This window comes from Gymnoscopelus braueri, assembly GCF_963280865.1.
Source record: "Gymnoscopelus braueri genome assembly, chromosome: 9".
In the NCBI taxonomy this organism is placed as follows: Eukaryota; Metazoa; Chordata; class Actinopteri; order Myctophiformes; family Myctophidae; genus Gymnoscopelus; species Gymnoscopelus braueri.
The window spans coordinates 6,890,741-6,911,669 of NC_137610.1; the positions used below are offsets into that span (position 1 = coordinate 6,890,741).

Genomic DNA, 20,929 nt, shown 5'->3' on the forward strand with positions numbered 1-20,929 from the left:
ACACACACACACGCACACACACATTTCCCCTTGTGCAATAGGCGGGCGCGACAAAGCACGAGCGGGGGGGGGGGGCTAGCAAGTGAAGCGCTAATTATAGGCAAGTGTGTTCAAGTTTATACACTCCTGCGAACGCACGCATGCGGACGAGGAGCGTGCACGCTCTCTCTCTCATCTCTCCACGGCTCACGTGGCCCGTAGAGACCCAGCCCAGGAGAGAGAGAGAAAAACCCCAATACTTTTCAGCCTCCAGAAAGAAAAACAAGAACTTTCTTTTCATTTTTTTTTTCGGGGAATGGAAGTCTTCTTTGGTCAAGCACACGGGGCCCCTTTTTTTAAATATATATATATATATATTTTTTGTAATTATTATTTATAGTCAGCACATTGATAATGCCCCAACACAAACAGTGCAGGGCATCATTCATTCTGTGCGCGGTGATGTTTGCTCCACCACAAATTGTTCAGACCACCGGCCAGATCCCAGAGCCCCATAACTCAATGTCAAAGGATAGAGGGAGGGAAAAAAAAAACTGGTGTGTGCGCGCCACCGTGCTTCTTATTTTAACCCATTAACACCGGGAAAGCATCCGTGAGCATTTTAGATTTGAGCAACTTTTATTTTATATACTTTGGCTATTCAAAAAATAGCAGATCTACAAGCTCATAGCGCGTCACTTCGTGCCGCGCTATGAGCTTGTAGATCTGCTATTTTACAGGAAATGGGGAGCGACACACAACAAAGGCCGTCGGGACCGGGACCGCGACACGCTGTCAAGCTACATTGTAGCCTAGGTGCCCGGACCGCTACGCCAGCAGTCCGGGCCAGATCTGCTATTTTTGAAAAAAAATCTGTGCAAACCTTTGAATTTTTTTTTTTTTTATCTAACATATTTAACTCAAATCTTTGATTCTGGGGGTCCCTTGAACAACATATTTTGCGGCCAAATACATCTAACTTTGGCGGTCCTTGCCATGAAAACGTTTTGAGCACCACTGATATAGCAACATAGGTTTTCTTTTCAGAAAACTGTTAGGATTTAGAAGACATTTTGTAGAATGGGCCTCAGTGGGTCTTAATGGCTTAAGGATATCCCCACTGGGGACCAGAGTGCATCCTTGCGGGGCTGACAGCTCAGGACAGGAGGAACCCTCCAGGACATCTGAATTTACAGTTTATTCTAAGACCACAGCGGCCCCGGGGCCTGCAGCCACACGCATGTCAGGCCTATTTATACAGTCGTCCTGCCGTTGCATATTTCCTTCTCCTCTTTGCTCTGACTGACTGCCACTGCATCCCATCTCCTCCTGTCACTTACTCGCCGTTCGTTTTGGGTTCACCGTCTCTTGGGGTTTTTATCGTCCCGCGGTATGCGTAGTGGAAACCTGTGCATTTCGCATTAAGCCCCGAAAATATGGAACGGGGGAAAAACCGGAGCTACTGAATAGGGATGGATGTGTGTATTATAGAATCCAGACCCCGTCGTACGGTATCGTTGCAGTCGGGCAGAAACCTTGTATCTCCATAGGGATTCATGCCCTACTTTGTTGAAAAGTAGTGAAAATAGCTGATTTACAAGCTCCCTATATCGGCCATTTTCACTATTTTTGAAACATCTTGGAAGTCAAAGTGAAAGTGGTTAAGTGTGTCTGGGTTTTTTTATAAATATTGAACCAATGAAAAGTATTAACAAGAGCTTGTGACTAAATAATAACTACACTGGATCCATTGGAACTTTTTTCCCCCATTTCCTGACAAGTGAACAGTTTGAGATGGTTTGAGAAGGTTTCCGACAGCGACGATGGGTGTGTGGTAAAAGATAACTTAAGGGGTATACCACTCATTTTCAACATTGAACTATGTCTTTAATACACCTTAGAGCTGTTGTGTGGAAATAAGAAAAAAAAGTCCTCCCACCCTTCTACGTTGCCTAGAACTGGATAATTGATTGAGGTCATGTGATCAGTGACATACGCAGGGTGTACTTTTGGCTCCGCCCCCTCAGCCAAAAGTACACTCTGCGTATGTCACTGATCACATGACCTCAATCAATTCTCCAGTTCTTTTTTCTTATTTCCACACAACAGCTCTAAGGTGTATTAAAGACATAGTTCAATGTTGAAAATGAGTGGTATTCCCCTTTAACACATTCAATGCCAATCGCGTAGCCTACGTGAAGGTCTTTATTTTTTTCTCTCTCGCAGGGACACATTTCATTGTAGAACTCTCTCGCAGTGACACATTTCATTGTAGCACCACCCGGATACAGAATGACGTCAATCGAATATTTTCGTTTCCGCCTGCAGCCGTTCTAAAGCTTCCGGAAAATTGCCATTATCTCGGCTGTTTTTTCTCCGTTCGGAACGCTGTTTAATATTTTTTTTTTAGAAAATGCTTCTACTGCAAAATGGAATATCGCCGATTGAAAATGTCTTCTCTGGGCCACTCACACAACTACCCTGTGTGTCTACAAAGAGTTGAACACGCGATCATAAGGTATTAAGCGAGGTCTGTGGCGAGGTGAAAAAAACTAAATAAATGAAATCGCTGGCATGGAATGTATACATTTTTATGAATAACCTCTGGCATGGAATGTGTTAAGATTGATTATAACGTTGCTGTAGGGCAGAAACCTCTCATCTCCATATTTAAATGTTTTTTCGTGAATCAATGCCCAAATTGATCAACAAATCACACAAAAGCATCACAAGTAGCAGATCCACAAGCTCGAAACGCGGCGCTTGTCGATCTGCTACTTTTGCCTCTTTTTTTTTATCCTGAAAAGTAACAGTTTTGGACATATGAGGTTTCCACCCGACAGAGACTATAAATAAAAGGTGAGGTAGTGGCATTATCATCAACAATCATGATTCTGCACCGTTATGTAGCGCTTTATGTATATCAGACAGTCATTTTGTATTTTTTTTATATTTCTTTTTTTATTGAGGTCTATGGGATTGTAGCAATTCAAAACTATGCAGTAAAGTTTTCATGCTTTCAACTGTTATTTGGCCCCGAGTTACAAATGGTCTCGGTGGCGGATAAGATTTATTCCCCCCCACCCGCCCCCCCATTTCAGTGCATCAAGAACTGGATGTGAAATTGAACATGTGTTATTTCTATTTCAGAGTTTTAATAGAAAACTGCCCTTCCGACATATAAACCATAGAATACTGTAAAACTATATCATGCAATGATCATCAAATTACAGTCAATTATAGGCAGAGTGCATGGGGACAAGACTTCCTCGTGATTCTGCTGCCCTAGAGGGCCACCTAGCGGCCATCGAAATACCCTACAGTAGCTCCAAAGTAAATACATTCAGTTGGACCTATATATTTGCTGAATAACAGTGAACTATTAAAACATTTGTTTTTAAACACACAGGTTATAAATGTTTATTCCTCCTGGATAGTGTGTGTGTGGGTGTGGGTGTGTGTGTGTGTGTGTGTGTGTGTGTGTGTGTGTGTGTGTGTGTGTGTGTGTGTGTGTGTGTGTGTGTGTGTGTGTGTGTGTGTGTGTGTGTGTGTGTGTGCGCACACAGACAGGATAATTTTCTTGGTGTTTTCGTACATTCGTAATAAAGTTTGTGTCGCTTTCAACACAACCAGTATGTCACATTTAAACGTCGCTTCGGATCAAAACGTGTTGCTATGCCAACATAACGTGCTGAAATGTCAAACTGATGTGTGCAAGCCCATGCGGCTCACATGGGCGTTTCAGGGCGTGTCAACGCAATCAATCTCACTCCCGAATTGTCATATTTTTGACACTTGGTCAGGTGCAGTCGCCCTTTCATGCGCCATGTTGACGACGATGCTAACCACCCTATCGGTATGCAAATCAGACGGCGATGGTTAGCCACTTGCAGCGGGCTTTGCTCGATCGTTGCCTCGCTTAGGTGCAGCTTGTTGAGCTCGTTCTGACAACGCACCTTTTTATGTTGTTTTCAAAGTTTTTTTTTACTTATTGTTTTGAGTGTTTTGAATCTCATTAAATCGTTTTTTTGTTGTTGCTTGTTTAAATATTTTTTATGTAGTTTTCAATGTTTTTAATCTTGTTTTCAATTACTTGTATAGGCAACATTGCCTTGTTCTCAATCACGTCTGCATTCTGTCGTCAGTCACGTGACAACACCGTCTATGGGGCGACCCTTCGCTACAAGGGGTCCTGACCAAGCATCAGCATGTGACGGACGAGTTGGGAGTGACAGTGTGATAGGTTTTGTTGAAAATGACAGATCCATGCAGCCAGCAAGTGTACTCTACTCCAGTGGTTCTCAAAGTGGGGTCCGGGGACCCCCAGGGGGCATTGAGGGGGTCCCCAGCAAAAATGTGCTAATAGCATCAAAGTCAGTTTAACTACTTTAACCCTATATACATTGGCTATTTGAAAATTGCAGATCTACAAGCCCACAAAGAAGAGGGAACGTGCTGTTTGTGAGCTTGTAGATCTGCTATAAAAAATAATAATTATTGTTTAAGAATTTGGAATCATTTTAAAAGATTTTAACACCACAAATCTTCTCTTATGGGGGGGGGGGGTCCCTGGCACAAAATCTTATCAGATGGCGGTCCACGGCCAAATAATACACATCAATGCGGGTGGGGGTGGGGGGGGTCCTCGATATGGGAAAAAAAGTTTGACTCTGCCAGTTGGCCCTAGGGCTCCCGCGGCGCGTCGGCCGCCACAAACAATTGCACCTTGGCCAGGTAGGTGGTGAAGGCGCCGTGGCGCCGCAGCGTGAGCCGCACCGACAGCTCAAAGTCCTGCGGCCGGTCGAGGGCGCGCGCCACCGTCATCACGGCGCCCGTGGCCACCCGCTCCATTCGGAAGTGGCCGCCCTCGTTGCCGGCCACGATGGCCACCTGGATCTCGTCGCCGGGCGCCGGGTGCGTGGGGCCCATGCGGAAGACGTTGGTGAACAGCGGGACGTTGGTGGGGAAGGTGAGGTGGTAGTGACTTATTCGGAGCGGCGCCGCCAGGCACGCGCTGTCGCTAGGGTCATTGCAAAGCAAGCGCTCACATCTATCGTTACTGAGAAGAGAGAGAGAGAGAGAGACGGGGGGGTGTGGGGGGGTGGACAGGACAGGACAGGAACGAAAATGACAAGAAAACAGGCAGAGAGAGAGAGAGAGAAACCAGCTGTGAGTGTGGGTGCCGTGCATGGCATGCAGTGGGGGTGCCGGGGGGTGGGAGGGTGGTCAAACTTAGCAGCCATTCTGTAAACTCCACAATGTCGACAGGGTCTGGAAACCAGTGTTGTCTTTTGAATAAAATTCCATTTGGTTTTAGTCATATTTTACTGAAATGTTCAAGTTTGTCTAGTTTTAGTCGACTAAATATCATCAGATTTTAGTCGACTAAATCTACAGTTGATTTAGTCGACTAAAATGTATTTTGGCGGTGCCTTGATGGCGTCATAATGGCTGATTTTACACTTGGTTGCATGCCGAAAATAGCTCACTGTGAGCTTGTAGATCACTCGAGCGCAACCAAACATAAAATCACTTGTCTTAGTTCTACTGGATCTCTTCTCCACTAGTCTCTCCCTAATAATCTAGTCTAGTTTTTATTTGTTGACGAAATTGTCAATATATCTATTCTTAGTTTTAATCTAGTCAGTGAAAATAGTTTCATAGTTTTAGTCGACAAAATCAACACTGGGAAACAAATGGAACCCTGCAGGCATGGTGGTGTCACAGTGTGTCCTGTGAGGGATCATGCAGGAACTGCTATCCTACAGTACTGGGACGGCCATACATACATGTATATCGTTGTTGTCGGGCAGAAACGTCTTATCTTCATATTCTTTTTGTGTTTTCGTAAATTAACGCCAGACTTAATTACAGACATACTACAGCGTCACACAAAAGTATCAAAAGTAGCAGATCTACAAGCGATGCGTTTCGAGCTCGTAGATCTGCTACTTTTGTCGTTTTTTTATTTGAATCCTGAAAAGTGACAGTTTTGGACATATGAGGTTTCCACCCCGACAGAGACGATATGTGTGTGTGTGTGTGTGTGTGTGTGTGTGTGTGTGTGTGTGTGTGTGTGTGTGTGTGTGTGTGTGTGTGTGTGTGTGTGGGGGGGGGGGGGGGGGGGTTGTGCCAATGTAAACATGTCCACATATCATCATTCCTCTGCTGCCATTCTACAATAACACAACATGCTAGAGCTGAACGCTCGCTGAAGTCATTCCAGCAGAGAGCATGCACAGCCTTGATCCACTGAGATTGCAATGAACTACTATCATAATCGCAAGATGTCATATTTCTTCCATTGATATCCGTAGAGATATTGGTAAAGTCATCCTTTGTGAAGCTCTAGATCTTTGCTGTTTTCCTTTCTTTCCCTCCCTTTCTTTTTTATGGAAATAACAAAACCGATGGAGCTTGCACAAACATAAATTTCACCCACTGGTTTTACACCAGTAAACCTGATGTGACAATGAAGTTGATTCTGATGTGTGGATTTTGCTGATTGCATCTGTCTGTATCGTCTATGTCGCATGGTTGATCCTTTTACTGATGCGTGCACACTTTATTCCAATTTCTGTGTGACTATCCATTCATCAGAGGTGCAGTATAAGTGATTTTCTTTTGTTAAAATAAGTGTTAAATAGCTCTATATTCTGATAGTAATCATTGCTATAGACCAGGGGTCTTCAAGGTTTTTCAGGCCAGGGACCCCTTAGCTGAGAGAGAGGTGAAGCAGGGACCCCCCATTGTTTAAAATTGTGTTGCAGATTAAACTTTTTCATAGATAGCTTCATTGACTATCAGTGTTGTGTAAAGTATTGTTCATTTCAGACATTAAACCACTAAAACCTTCAATAGTACTTGATTTGCTATTTCCCCCCCTACAGCAAACCTCTTTGCCAAAAATAGCCGATCTACAGGCTCGCAATGTGAGCTTGTAGATCTGCTATTTTGGCTAATGTTCCCCTCAGAATAGGGATGCTAGGGTTCAAGTGGTTAATCATCAAATGAAATCAATCATCCTATCACACAAAGATTTGGCAGACCCCCTATAGTAGCTTTGAGGACCCCCGAGGGGTCCCGGACCCCCCAAAAAGATATCACTTACAGTACCAGTGTCTGCATGTGGGGGCATGTGTCTCCCACCTAGAATTATATGCGTAAGAAAGACTCCAGCCACTCACGTCGCTCCAGATTGGCGATAATTCTCTGGACACTCGAAGGACAGACATCTGAAGCTTCCCTGCACGTTGAAGCACGTCTGGTTCTCTGAGCAGGTGTGTGTTCCGATTATACACTCATCAACATCTGGAATATAAAAAGACAAGAGCATGCTCAAATCTCATGTCAATATTACATTTAATGGTGCCGTTAAGTGAGAGGGAGTGAGATCTCGGTCTGTGCTGAAAGACGCATGCAAGGGAATACAATATATCGTTGCTGTCGGTCAGAAACCTCTCATCTCCATATTCCATTGTGTTTTTTTGTAAATGAATGCCCTACTTGATCATACTACAACGTCACACAAAAGCATTAAAAGTAACAGATCTACAAGCTCGAAACAAGCGCCGCGTTTCGAGCTTGTAGATCTGTTACTTTTGAATTTGAATCCTGAAAAGTAACAGTTTTGGACATATGAGGTTTCCACCCGACAGAAACATTATGGGTAACCTGAATCTGATTATTAATTATAAGGACGTGAGATAGTTGTCCTATGAGGTTTAATGTCAGCTAGCCTGCCAGGTAGCGTTAGCCATTCATAATCGTCTCATCTCCGTTAATAACGAAACTTCTGATTGGTGGATTTTAATGCCCGTCAATGTTTCGATCGTTCATAATATCGCTCTGAAAGTGATCCAAACGATATTCTTTACAGCTGCAGTTGTCGTCATAGTTGCCATCCACTTCACTTTTTTTAAGAAGACATATTTATTGTAATCTTTATAGTTATCGAGCTCTGTGTGCATGGTGGTTAAGCTATGAGGTGAGGTGAGCTTACCTTGGCAGTTGCGTCCGTTGGCAGCCAGGGTGTATCCATCAACAGGACAGGTACAGTGGAAGCTCCCCGCCGTGTTGTGACAGCGGTACGAGCAAATGTGACCTCCAGTGGGCAGGGCGCACTCGTCGATGTCTACGCGGGTCGAAGGTCAAAAGGTTAATTAAGACACAGAACGCCGGATACAAAAGAAATGAAGTCAACAGACAGATCCCAATACTCAGATTTCTGCATGACGTTGTTACGGTGGGATTGGTGACCTGCCGAAATATGTGACCACCTTGTGGACTTTACATGACATCAGTGTCGGAACATAAATCACTTTACCTTCACAAGTCATGCCATCGTTGTCGCTGAGCTGGTAGCCACGGCGACAATAGCACTGGTATGATCCATAGACGTTGGCACACTCCTGACTGCACGGGTTGTTGTCGCACTCATTTAGATCTACACAGAGGAGCGGAATAGATTTTTTAAATATAATCGATTATAAAGAAATAATGATAAAATACACAGTTTAAAATAGATAAAATAGCGATTAGAATTGTTTCTTGTTGATTTCATTGATATATAAAAGCAAAAATGATCAAAAACAAACATGCTACTCAATTACTTAATTAATGGTAAAAAAGGGGTCCATTTGGTTCCATTTGTGTACTGTCAGAGTTACATACTTGTAAAAGGTTCCGTTTAGAACCACCTCAAGGAACCCTGTGAGTCCCTGGACCCCACTTATATAATATTTAATAATAATAATAATAATAATGTTAGTCTCACCGTCACAGTTCCTGCCGTCACTGGCCAGTCTGAACCCTGTGGTACAGCTGCACTTGTAGGACCCCAGAGTGTTCTCACACTTATGGGCACACAAGCGTCCAGGATAGTGCCTGCATTCATTGATATCTGAAATAATATGTACAAAACACCCATTCAGAAAGTGCCTGCCTTCCCAAAAAATAAAATAAATAAAGATAACACACTAAAGAAAAATGGAATGAGTTAACCTCTTTTGGCATTATATTGTTATTACATATTGTTTTTTGGTCATGTGTGCAGAGGTGTCAGTAAGCACTAATTTGATTGATTGATTGAATACTTTATTATACAAAATGAAATGTAAACAGCAGGAGGTACAGTCAGACATTCAGGCTAAAAGGATCAGCACTTACCCTCACACACCCTGTTGATGCTGTTGAAGATGAAGCCTGCAGCACATTCACAGCGGTACGAGCCCACCAGGTTGATACAACCATGACCTGAACACGCTCCGTCTGGACCTTTACACTCATCAATGTCTGGGAGAAGAACATGGAACCAAACATTATAATAACAAACCAGATCAACAGCATATTAGACGGGCTACTTCCATCTGTGGTTCCCAGCATTTTTTTCCTTGGAGCCCCACATTCTGACAAAAGCTGACATGTGCACACACATGCAAATACACACACATTACCTAGGTCCCATACAATGAACTGTGAAAATAGCCTTTTCGCTATGTTTTTAGTTATACAAGTTTTGAAAAAAGTTTGAAAAATGTTGCCTACCTACACAACACGTTCCCTCTTCATTGAGGTGATAACCTACCAACACATTGAGGTGGTAGCCTACCTACACATTGAGGTTGTAACCTACCTACACATTGTGTTCCCTCCTCGTTGAGGTGATAACCTACCTACACATCGTGTTCCCTCCTCGTTGAGGTGATAACCTACCTACACATCGTGTTCCCTCCTCGTTGAGGTGGTAACCTACCTACACATCGTGTTCCCTCCTCGTTGAGGTGGTAACCTCGGCCACAGTTGACAGAGCTCCTCTGGCAGCTGAAAGAACCAACGGTGTTGATACAGGTGTAGCCTGAGCCACATGCCGGGGATGCTGCTGACTGCATGATACACTCGTTGATGTCTGAAACACAAGACAACTCTGGTTACTTTCTTGTTGTCACATTTAAAAAGGAAGTGTAAGTGATATTCCTTTATTAAAATAAGTGTTAAATAACTATATATTCTGATAGTAATCATTATCATTGCTATAGAGAGTTTGTTCAGTATCAGGGGTCTCTCTGTCTCTCCAGCTCTTTAATAAACAGAAAATAAACATTTCAGGTCGGGATGTTACTTTGACTATTCTAAAATAGCAGCTCTACAAGCCCACAACATGTCGCATTATGATGCATTGTGAGCTTGTAGATCTGCTATTTCAAAAAAGTTTGACAAGTACTTGTAGAACTTGTAGATCTACTGTTAATTTTTTTTATAAAGGTTTCTACTTTGGTTCTGTACGTTTAGATTGATGCAAATACTTTAGTACTTTTACTCCAGTACAATTTTGAATACATATACAGATACAATACTGTGTTTAAAAGATTGCTGATGAAGTTTCCTCTTTGTACTGTGGTCGAAGATTACCCAAATAGGGTGACTGCTCGAATTTTAAGCTTAATATTATTGTAAACTCAGTCACATAAGTTAGAATGACATTTGATGTTACTTGGCTAATCCTCATGACCTTTCCAAAAAATAAACTACTACAGTGAATCAAGTGGTATCTGCACAATGTTCTTTTACTGAGACAACCAAATACAAATGTTTATTGGCTAATGAAATTTGTTTCTTAAAACATTGAAGATTAATCCTACAATGTTGAACAGTTGTACTGTATGTTCCTGACATCTTTAAAAAATGGCAAAACATTTTCATACTAGAAAGTTGGCACTCCTCCAAGCTCTCCCTACTGTAGGTTTAGCCTTGTATGTCGGCTTGGCTTCTTTCAAAACTCTACACTCTAATGATGTAGAATGGCACTAATTTACGACATTTATCGAATAGAGATACAAGATATGAAGAAGATCATTAGAGTCCAGGGTCAAACTAAAACTAGACTCAGAGCTGGGTGTGGCAGCGCACCTGCTGTGCATCGAGGACACTGATGCACAACAGGATGAATCAGTAGGCACGATTTATTGTGAATCGATTAAAATCAATTCAAACTGGAGAAAACTTAAATCGATTTAATCAAAAATGTATCGTGATGCAAAAAATAGCCAAAAAATGTAAGAAAATAGTGGATATTTGTAAGAGAATTGATAGGAAAAAAAGAGTTTTCAGTCATTTGCTACTGTATTGAAAAGAGGATAAGAGAAAAAGAAGGAAAAAATACTGGATTTGTGTAAGAGAAATAATAATTCAAAAATAAATGTCGGTCATTTGTCTGGAAAATTATTTTGTGTCAAAAGAATCGTGAAAAATCGTATCGTGAACCTAGTATTGTGATTCGAATCGTATCGCGAGTTGAGTGAATCGTTACATGCCTATAAATCAGTCATCTCCACGAACACTCAGGGAGAGCCACTGTCCGGACAGAAGATAACCATCCGCCTGTGTTAAATGTGTTTTGTAGGATTTTAGACTTTGTGATTTTGAAACCTCAGCTGTTGACTGTCCTGCAACTGAGACCGTCACAACGGCCTTTGAGTGGTAGATTACAGGTCCAAAGATTACAAAACTGTCCTGGTCCCTCTCTGTGTATCCAGGGTGGGTGGAATGCTCACCAATGCATTGGCCCAGAGCATCCTGGATGTAGCCTGAACCGCACTTGTGCTTGGGACGACAGCGGAACGAGCCCTGGGTGTTCTGGCACTCAAAGTCTGGGACACAGTTATGGGTGCCGGACTCACATTCATCGATGTCTACAGGAGGAATACGTAGAATTGAGATTAAATACATTCCTATAAAATGTAAATAAAACATGTATAGTTAGAATTTCCTCAAATGCTGTATTTCAGACAGTAGACAATCTGTCCTGTGTAAAAGAGAGAGTAGTGCGTGAACAGTGCTGGTAGGGCCAAACTTACTTAAAACTATCATTTACTCACCTCGTGATGGTTTGAATACAAGGAGAATGTCACGTTTTGCACCAGAAGTTAATTAAAAAGGACATTTTCTTAAGCTTAGAGTGATGTTTTGGAAGTACCGACACAAGACTGGATACAAGACACTTGGCATTACACTGTCAGCGTTGTTTCTGTAGTTAACAAACCATTTCAATGCATCAAGTATTGTCTTGTTTTTAGATTCTTCATTCACCGTAAAGGAAAAATCCTCCTTGTATTTAATCCCCTTCACAGGGTGAGTAAATGAACAACTCCCTTAATAGGATCTCATTCCGCTCTAGACTGATGCTTTGTGTCCCAGGCTCCAGAACAAGCAGACACAGTGTGACACTGACCTTTGCAGTTGTTGTTGTCAGTGAGCTCATAGCCAGTCCCACAGCTCACCTCCCTCTGACAGCGGAATGAACCCTCCGTGTTGATGCAGCGCTCCCCTACACGGCAGTTACTGGCTCCCAGCAAGCACTCATTAATGTCTGACACACGGGAGAGGAGAGGAGAGGATAAGAAGAGAGGAGAGGAGAGACATTTGTCCTAAAACTTGGGCCGCATTAATGACAACTTGAAATAAAAATCACATATTGCATAACGTTTGCTGTCGGGCAGAAACCTCTTATCTCCATATTTGAACTTTGTGGTTTTAAATTCATTCATGCCCTAACAACCTTTTTCATGTCAAGGACCCCTAAATTGACACTTAGTAGCCCGCGGACCCCCATTTGAAAAGATATGCCAAGGACCCCCATAAGAGTCACAGGTTTTTACGGCTCTAGCAGTGATTTTCATCCATTTTAATTTCAAGGACCCCCGGTTTGACATGCATTAGTGCTACGGACCCCCATTTAATAACATTTCTATCTCTGGGACCCCAATTTATATTGTAAAATCAATGTTATGTCCATTTGTACACTCTCTGAGTTACAGACCCATAAGGGTCCATTTGGTTCCTAACTATCTATCATTTAGCTGGGGACCACCTGGAATCCCTTCAAGGACCACTGGTGGTCCCCGGACCACTGGTTGAGAACCACTGTCCTACTTGATCATACTACAGCGTCGCACAAAAGCATCAAAAGTAGCAGATCTACAAGCGGCGCGCTTCGAGCTTGTCGATCTGCTACTTTTCACGTTTTTGAATTTGAATCCAGAAAAGTTAGTTTTGGACATATGAGGTTTCCCTACCGACAGAGGCGATAATATATCTGTATGCTGTATATCTGAATCATCGTTACATCACACAAATAATTAATTAAAGTCTCTTTTAGGACACTGGCTAGTCTCTTCCTCTCCTTTTAAGGATACAACCTGCCGGTATAAGGTCAGGTTTATATCCTAGTCACTTTTTATTTGTTAAATGTCCTTCCCTGAGTACAATATAAACCGTGCAAAACTAGCAAAGCTCTCAGCTTGCTTTAGGGAACACTTGCACATTGCTATAAAGTTAACGCTCTACAGTATATTCTGATAGTAATCCAGCTATAGAGTGTTTGTTCAGTAACAGGGGTCCGACGTCTCTCCAGCTCTTTAATAAACAGAAAATACATGTTCAGGTGGGCTCCAAATTTCAGTACACATTTATCAGCTTCAATTTCTTAGTGTTTAAAAGTTCCAATTTTGTCTGCTCATTTCTTTTGTTTCATCACTTCTAATTCCACAGTTTATCCTGTATCCTGAATGAGTTCTCCCTGCGATAAAAAAAATGCATTTTATGTTTACTAAGTTAAAGAGTTGGAGAGATGTGGAGACCCCTGTTACTGAACAAACACTCTATAGCAATGACTACTATGGGAATATAGAGTTCTCAACACTTATTTTAACAAACAAATATCTCTTACTGCACCTTTAAAGTAGAAGAGCCAGGCATGCAGTAATAACGTCACTTACCATTGCAGCTCCTGGCATCTGGTTTGAGTTTGTAGCCTTTGAAACAGGAACAGGTGCCGTTGCCCACACACAGGTGGGCACAGTTCCCGTTCCCTGTAAACACCACAAACATGTTAATGTGCCCTTCTTGTCAGTGGTGGACAGTAACAAAGTACATTTACTTGAGTACTGTACCTAAGTAGACTCTTTGAGTATCTGTGCATTGTTTTAGCATTTGTTTTTTGGAAGTTTATGCAACTATACTACATTTACGTACTGTAACTTTACATACAGTATTGTATTTTTTCTTGTACTGTATTGTACTTTTGACACCACTATATTTCTAGGAAGGGACACCCGGGACCCTAACGTACAAAAATACATTAATGAACGAATTAACCATTTATTTTTTAATAGCATGCACTTTTGCATAATTTTTTTTACTTATCTAAAATGCATCGCAAATTATATAAGGTTAGGTTTAGGCATGGTTTTTGTAAGGTTATGGTGCGTTCACACGGGCAGATTAAAAGATACATGCTACCATTAATTTTCAATGGAAACCAGCGACATGAAGATACAAAGATACATCTGACGTTTGTAGCTGTAGCTCTAGCCACAAAGATACAAAGCTACAAATTCAAGTTGAGCTGGGTTCAACTTCCAGATACAAAGATACAAAGCTACAACTATAGCTCCGATGTCCGCGCGTTTGATGACGTCAGCGACCTCGTTGAGCAACACAGATACAAAGCAACACAGCGACAACGATGCAGTGTATTTTTTTTTCTTTTAATCTGTTTCAAAAACGCACGGCAGGAGTCTCACAAGGCACAACTGCCAATCAAAGTGACTACTGGCCAATCACAGCGCGTCCTTTCCGGGACTTGGCACAGCACTGCCATAGATATGTATGTAACGCAGTAGGGAGGCATTGGGTCCCATTTTTATAGTATTTGGTATGATGGGGGATCAAACCCCAACCACCTAATCCCAGGGCGGACACTCTAACCACGAGGCCACTGAGCTGGTAACTTTCACTGGTAGATGAGTAATATCTGACCAGGAGTATCTATCTATACTTTATACTTTGTCCCCGTGGCGGCCTTTCCTATGTTTCACCCGTTTCAATTGAAACGGGCCCCCAACCTGAGGTTGGGGTTTCTTGACTCGCATCCTAGTCCGGGGCCCGCCTCCGGCAGGCCGACGTCCAAGACTTTCAAGCAAGAAGAGGATGTAGATCTGATTAAATCGGGGCTCAGCTCAAGTGAATCAAGTGAGTGAGTTGTTTTAGCTGTCTGTCCATGGTGGAAGTGCAAATAGCCTAATTAATTTAGTTTGAAAATGCATCATTATGGATTGTGGAAGCAAACCAACTTCAGTCCACAAATTATTTAAAAAAATGCATATGGGGGTCCCATATGAGCTCTTGAAACGGGCCCCCAGATCATTAAGGCCACCCCTACTTTGTCCATCACAGATAAGTGTATTTGCTTACTGAGTTCCTTACTCTGTACCTTTGCACTGGTCAGTGTCGGCGTCGTTGGGCAAGGCATCGCTTTCACCGTCGTTGGTTTCATTCTCCTTTTCTGAGAGGGGAGAAGATAGCATCTACATGACTGAACGTCTACAACAATGACTTACACTTAAAATGTCATAACCACATGTGTCCAGTAGAGGGCAGTGCATATCTATTTTTCCATCCATTTGGACCATCAGTGGTCCAAATGGATGCTTATTGAGACCCTTACCTTACAGGTCCATTTGGTTCCATTTGTAAATGAACACGGAGGATTTTACAGTGTATAGATTGTGGTCCTAGAGATAAAGAATTGTATCAAATGGGGGTCTATGGTCTAATGCATGGGGTCCTTCAAAATAAAAAAACTAGTGTTGAGAATCACTGAATTCCAGCTCGTATAATTGTCCATTTCCATCACTGAACTGAACCTCAGCATCGCTTTGATCTGAACTCTGCATCATTCAAGCCTTCTTGTCCTTATCCTTGAACTGTCCTTAAGACATTTCGCCAATTTTGAACCTAAAACCCATACTTTTGATGTGAAAAGAGCAAGTCTAGTTTTTTGTAAATGAATGCCCTATTTGATCATACACTGTATAATCAAAAGTAGCAGATCGGCAAGCTCTAAACACGCCGCATCGCGCCACTCTGTGAGCTTGCCGATCTGCTACTTTTGCTATTTTTGAATTTGAATCTTGAAAAGTAACAATTTTGCACATATGAGGTTTCCACCCGACTGTCTGTCTGTCTCCGGTGTTGCAATCTCAGCTCGGCCCCTAAACCAGCAGTCTATTACCACTTTGTTGGTCTTCTGCCTTAACCCATTAAGACCGGGAACGCATCGGTGTGTCATTTTTAGATGTCTTTGGCTATTCAAAAATAGCAGATATACAAGCTCATAGCGCGGCACTCGAGCTTGTAGATCTGCTATTTTTGAAAAATTGTGAAAATTCATCTTGGATTATATATTTTTTAAAGCGAACATTTGTAAAAATGTTGTTCCAGGAACCCCCAGAAGCAAATATTAGATTTACAAATGTCCGCCAAAAAAATTAAATATATATATATATATATATATTTGCATAACTTTTCATGGTTTTTCAAAAATAGCAGATCTACAAGCTCATAGCGCGGCACTCGGTCTAATCTAAAAATGACGTTCCCGGTCTAAAAGGGTTAAGTCTTTTTTATAATATGTGTAATCTGTATATGAGCAGTCAGTGTATTTTATCCATTCCTGTAACATTACATTTTCCTTTTGTTCTTTTTTATACAGGCCAAATGTGTCCCTTATACCGTAGGGACTCTATTGTAATGTACAGTTGCTTGATCCTGCTTAAAACCGCAATTCCAAGCTACTAATAGTGACTTGTTACTTGGTGCAGTAGGATGTACCTCCCATTATTGTTGGCCTTTGGACATTGGCTAATTGAATGGCCTGCCCCTGCCTCTCACCTGTTTATATATAAATCACTACTTGTAGCCTCTATCTGTTAGGCTATATGCACAGCAGCCATATTGCAAAGAAATTGGGCCTCTTCTTACTCCAATGATACTAATGAAGGCTGTGTTCCATTCTGGTCAGGGTGCTGATATTGTTTATGTTGGCTCACCGGAAAGACTGTTACACCAGTGGGTCTCAAAGTGTGGTCCAGGGACCCTCGTGGTTCCTAGAGGGGGTTCCAAATGGCCCCTTACGGGTGGTTAACTCTGAGTGTACAAATGGAACCAAATGGACCCGTAAGCTGGGTCATGGGGTCCTTGAAATTAAAAAGTTTGAGAACCACTGTGCTACACTAAATGGAACAAAGCCTTCATTAGTGTCATTGGTAACATCTGTGAAGGAAATAAGGAAGAGGCCCAATTTCTTTCCAATATGGCTGCTGTGCATAGAGCCTATTGACATCGAAAGGTTGTCATTCCTGCCTTGCACCTGCTCTATCAAAGAAAAGGATCCAATTGTCCGAGTTGCTCCAGTGCTTTCCTCTTACACCTACAATTCTGGTCTCTTTACAGTACCTATAAATAAACCTAAAAACAAATCCTATTTGCCTATTCCACTACTCCACAGTGTCCGCCTCTTACCCCCTGCTGTGGTCTGGTTGTCCGGGGATCCGTCCACGCAGCAGGCCCGGGACACCAGGCCACACTGGTACCCCAGCAGCAAGCGCTGGTCACAGGGCAGACCCTGCTCCTGGGCTGCCTTCCCCAGCAGACAGCAGTCACAGCATGTCTACGGCACAAAACACACAGTAAAACATTCATTTAGGATCTATCGCACCACGGTGCCGCTGCCCACAAGAACCGATCTACAAGCTAACATGGCGACGATCTACAGCTGTCGCACGTGATAGCTTGTGGATCAGTTCTTGTAGGCAAGTGATACAGTCGCGCTACAGAGTAGTACACAGTTCTCTGTACAATTGTTGTTGTAAAAGCAATACTGTCTCACTATAAATTAGGATGACAACATCTGAATAGAATAGTATCAGATGCACATTGATTGAATACTTCATTAGTCAGAAATGTAAACAGCACAGAGGTAAACAGCACAGAGTTACAGTAAAGTAAGACATGTAGGCTAAAAGGATAATACAAAAAAGTCCTGGGGACTAGTTTCCATTGTGGTCCTACAGTATGTATTAAATTCATCAAAATAGCATAGAATATGAACACATTAATAAATGTCATCAACAAGAACAAGCAACTATGTGCAAAGTAGAAAAGGGAAAACGGTGGCAGTGAATGACACCTCCTTTAGCTGGGCTTTTTTCTTTTTCAGGCCAGTTTGGAAAGAAACCAGTGTCACACATCCTTTAATGGATGGTGTCAAGGCATTCCACATTGTGGTGGCAGAGTAGTAGAATGACAATTATCACGTTTGTTCAAAATTTGGGGGGTACCATATTGTAGTTGCTCCCTCTGGTGCATAATACAGGTTAGAAATGAAAAACCTCCATGCAAATAGATAGGTTAGCTGGAGACACACACACAGTAACCAGTGGGTGCATTTAAGTACATTCAACTGAATGTAAGGACACAGATACCAAGGAACACCTCATCACCTGGCTGCCAATAAAATATCACACACACACACACACACACACACACACACACACACACACACACACACACACACACACACACACACACACACACACACACACGAGATGTGGGGGTGGTGAGGTACTATACAATAGGTAGGTGAGACAGACATCGGGTCAGGACAGAAGGAGAGAGGAGCAGGTCGGCTTGACAGAGCAGCTGTCAATCAGTCAGTGGATAGGGAGGAAGAGTGAGTAGACATACAGACACAGGCAGACAGGTTTTCAGACAGACAGACAGACACAGGCAGACAGGTTTTCAGACAGACAGACAGACACAGGCAGATAGGTTTTCAGACAGACAGACAGAGACACGGTAGCAGAGCGGGTTAATGCAGGTTTTCAGTCAGACAGGGAGATATACTGTAGGTGGCAGGTTGAGCAGGCAGTCAGCCAGACAGACGTGCAGACAGACATGAGATGACATCATCAACTTGGAGCTGAACCGTGTCCAATCAATCATCATGCTGTCAGCAGCCTGGCAATGACTGAGTGTGTGAGTGTGAGTGTGAGTGTGTGTGTGTGTGTGTGTGTGTGTGTGTGTGTGTGTGTGTGTGTGTGTGTGTGTGTGTGTGTGTGTGTGTGTGTGTGTGTGTGTGTTGAAGTGGGGGAGAGATCTTTTATTGGCAGCCAGGTAATGAGGTGTTCCTTGGTATGTATGTCCTTACATTCAGTTCAATGTACTTAAATTCACCCACTGGTTGCATTCGGTTGAATGTACTTAAATGCACCCACTAGTTGCATTCAGTTGAATGTACTTAAATGCACCCACTGGTTGCATTCAGTTGAATGTACTTAATTGCACCCACTGGTTACATTCAGTTGAATGTACGTGCACCCACTGGTCCCAAGTTTAACGTGTACCGTATGTTATCATTATTGCATGCTTTGTTCTCTGAAACATTAATATTGTATCACCTGATTCATGACACACGTATGTGTGCTTCTGCACGCGTGCAGCTACGCGTGCGTGCGTGTGTGCGCTGTGCTCGTGCGTGTGGTATAAAGTAACTAAGTGCATTTACTTAAGTACAATACTTAAGTACAATTTTGAGGTACTTTTACTTGACTGGAGTATTTCCAATTTCCAATACTTTTACTCCACTACATCTCAGAGGCAAATATTATACTTTTACTCCACTACAATTATTTGAAAACTTAATTACTAGTTACTTTGCAGATACGATTTATTACATTATAAAAAACACATTAAGCACTTTAGCCCTATTTTATACCTAGGTATTTGAAAATAGCTGATCTACAAGCTCACAACGCGTCGCATGGCGACGCGTTGTGAGCTTGTAGATCTGCTATTTTCAAACATTTTAAGTACATTTTGATACCAATACTTTTGTACTTTTACTCAAGTCAATTTTTTATTCCAGACTTTTACTTGTAACAGAGTACTTCTACATTGCAGAATTGATACTTTTACTTAAGTAAAACACTTTAGTACTTTTTCCACCACTGTCCTTGAGGATGTCTACAAGTTATTTGAATGCTGCATGATGTAATCCGGGGTCATAGAGGTCAGCATGCACACAGGGGAGGACAGCAGTACAGCACAAGGTGCCATGCAGTGTTCGTAGACCGCATTCAAACAGCACCTATCCTATCCCCCCCCCCCCCCCCCCTATAATCTTCCCTGCCTCTCTGTCTGACTGCTGTAATTTCTCCGTAACATTTATAACGCAATACTGCAATTAACACGGGGGGAACGCATTGTTATTTCTGTGTTAATGAGGGGTTACGGCTGATTTATGCTTGGTTGTCGTGCGCAGAAAATAGCCAATCTACCAGGGGAATCCCTTCTTTCTTTGGTGTTTCGCCCAGGTGGGCGTGGTTTGATGCCTATCCCTAACCTTAACGGTTACGGTAGGGCTCGACCTCACTAAAACAATGCCTAAACCTAACCTTAACCCTACAGAAACTATGCCCTAAACCTAACCTTAACCTCACAGAAACTATGCCTAAACCTAACCTTAACCTCACAGAAACTATGCCCTAAACCTAACCTTAACCTCACAGAAACTATGCCTAAACCTAACCTTAACCTCACAGAAACTATGCCCTAAACCTAACCTTAACCTCACAGAAACTATGCCTAAACCTAACCTTAACCTCACAGAAACTATGCCTAAACCTAACCTCAAAACCACGCCCACCTGGGCGAAACACCGGGAAAAGAGAGAGTCCGGATATAAGTACGGTATAAATCAGGCTTTACAGTAACCCCCACCCCCCCCCCCCCAAAGCCTTTCTAAACACTTTGTCTCATTCACAAACACCGGGCGTATTAAAGTATGAGACTCTTGTTATTTACAGATCGAGTAAAGACACGTCGTCTGGCGCTGACGATGATCTCATCCTCTCAGGAAAGTGCACTCACTTGACCTTCTCTGTTCAAAATGTGTGCCAAAGCATTGCGTCTTTCTTATAGTGTGCTGATGGTAGTCTGAAGACCAGTGTTGATTTCGTCGACTAAAACTATGACGAAAAATGTTCATCGACTACCTTTTTTCAACCTTTTTTCACTGACGAAAACGAAATAAGAACTAAATAAAAACTAA

At 42.4% G+C, this 20,929-nt stretch overlaps 1 protein-coding gene and 1 long non-coding RNA gene across 3 annotated transcripts in view; one reads left to right on the forward strand and one right to left on the reverse strand.

The window, feature by feature from the left end:
• fbln1 (fibulin 1) overlaps positions 1-20,929 on the reverse strand; it is a 94,636-nt gene that overhangs the window by 45,852 nt on the left and 27,855 nt on the right. Inside the window, exons 4-15 of one of the 2 annotated variants that reach the window (XM_080436689.1) lie at positions 17,341-17,488; positions 15,251-15,322; positions 13,755-13,847; positions 12,209-12,346; positions 11,532-11,669; positions 9,734-9,886; positions 9,148-9,273; positions 8,756-8,881; positions 8,306-8,425; positions 7,982-8,113; positions 7,167-7,290; positions 3,417-5,038 (exon numbers count right to left, since the gene is read on the reverse strand). In XM_080436689.1, coding sequence (XP_080292815.1) covers positions 4,663-5,038; positions 7,167-7,290; positions 7,982-8,113; positions 8,306-8,425; positions 8,756-8,881; positions 9,148-9,273; positions 9,734-9,886; positions 11,532-11,669; positions 12,209-12,346; positions 13,755-13,847; positions 15,251-15,322; positions 17,341-17,488 — 1,746 coding nt within the window. In that variant the 3' untranslated portion in view covers positions 3,417-4,662. Of the gene's footprint in view, positions 1-3,416; positions 5,039-7,166; positions 7,291-7,981; positions 8,114-8,305; positions 8,426-8,755; positions 8,882-9,147; positions 9,274-9,733; positions 9,887-11,531; positions 11,670-12,208; positions 12,347-13,754; positions 13,848-15,250; positions 15,323-17,340; positions 17,489-20,929 lie in introns of those variants that run through there. The other variant, XM_080436688.1, reaches the window with a different exon arrangement.
• On the forward strand, positions 2,715-4,470 carry LOC308091251. The gene is made up of 2 exons (XR_013933689.1): positions 2,715-3,481; positions 3,546-4,470. It is a non-coding gene; the product is annotated as an uncharacterized lncRNA (long non-coding RNA).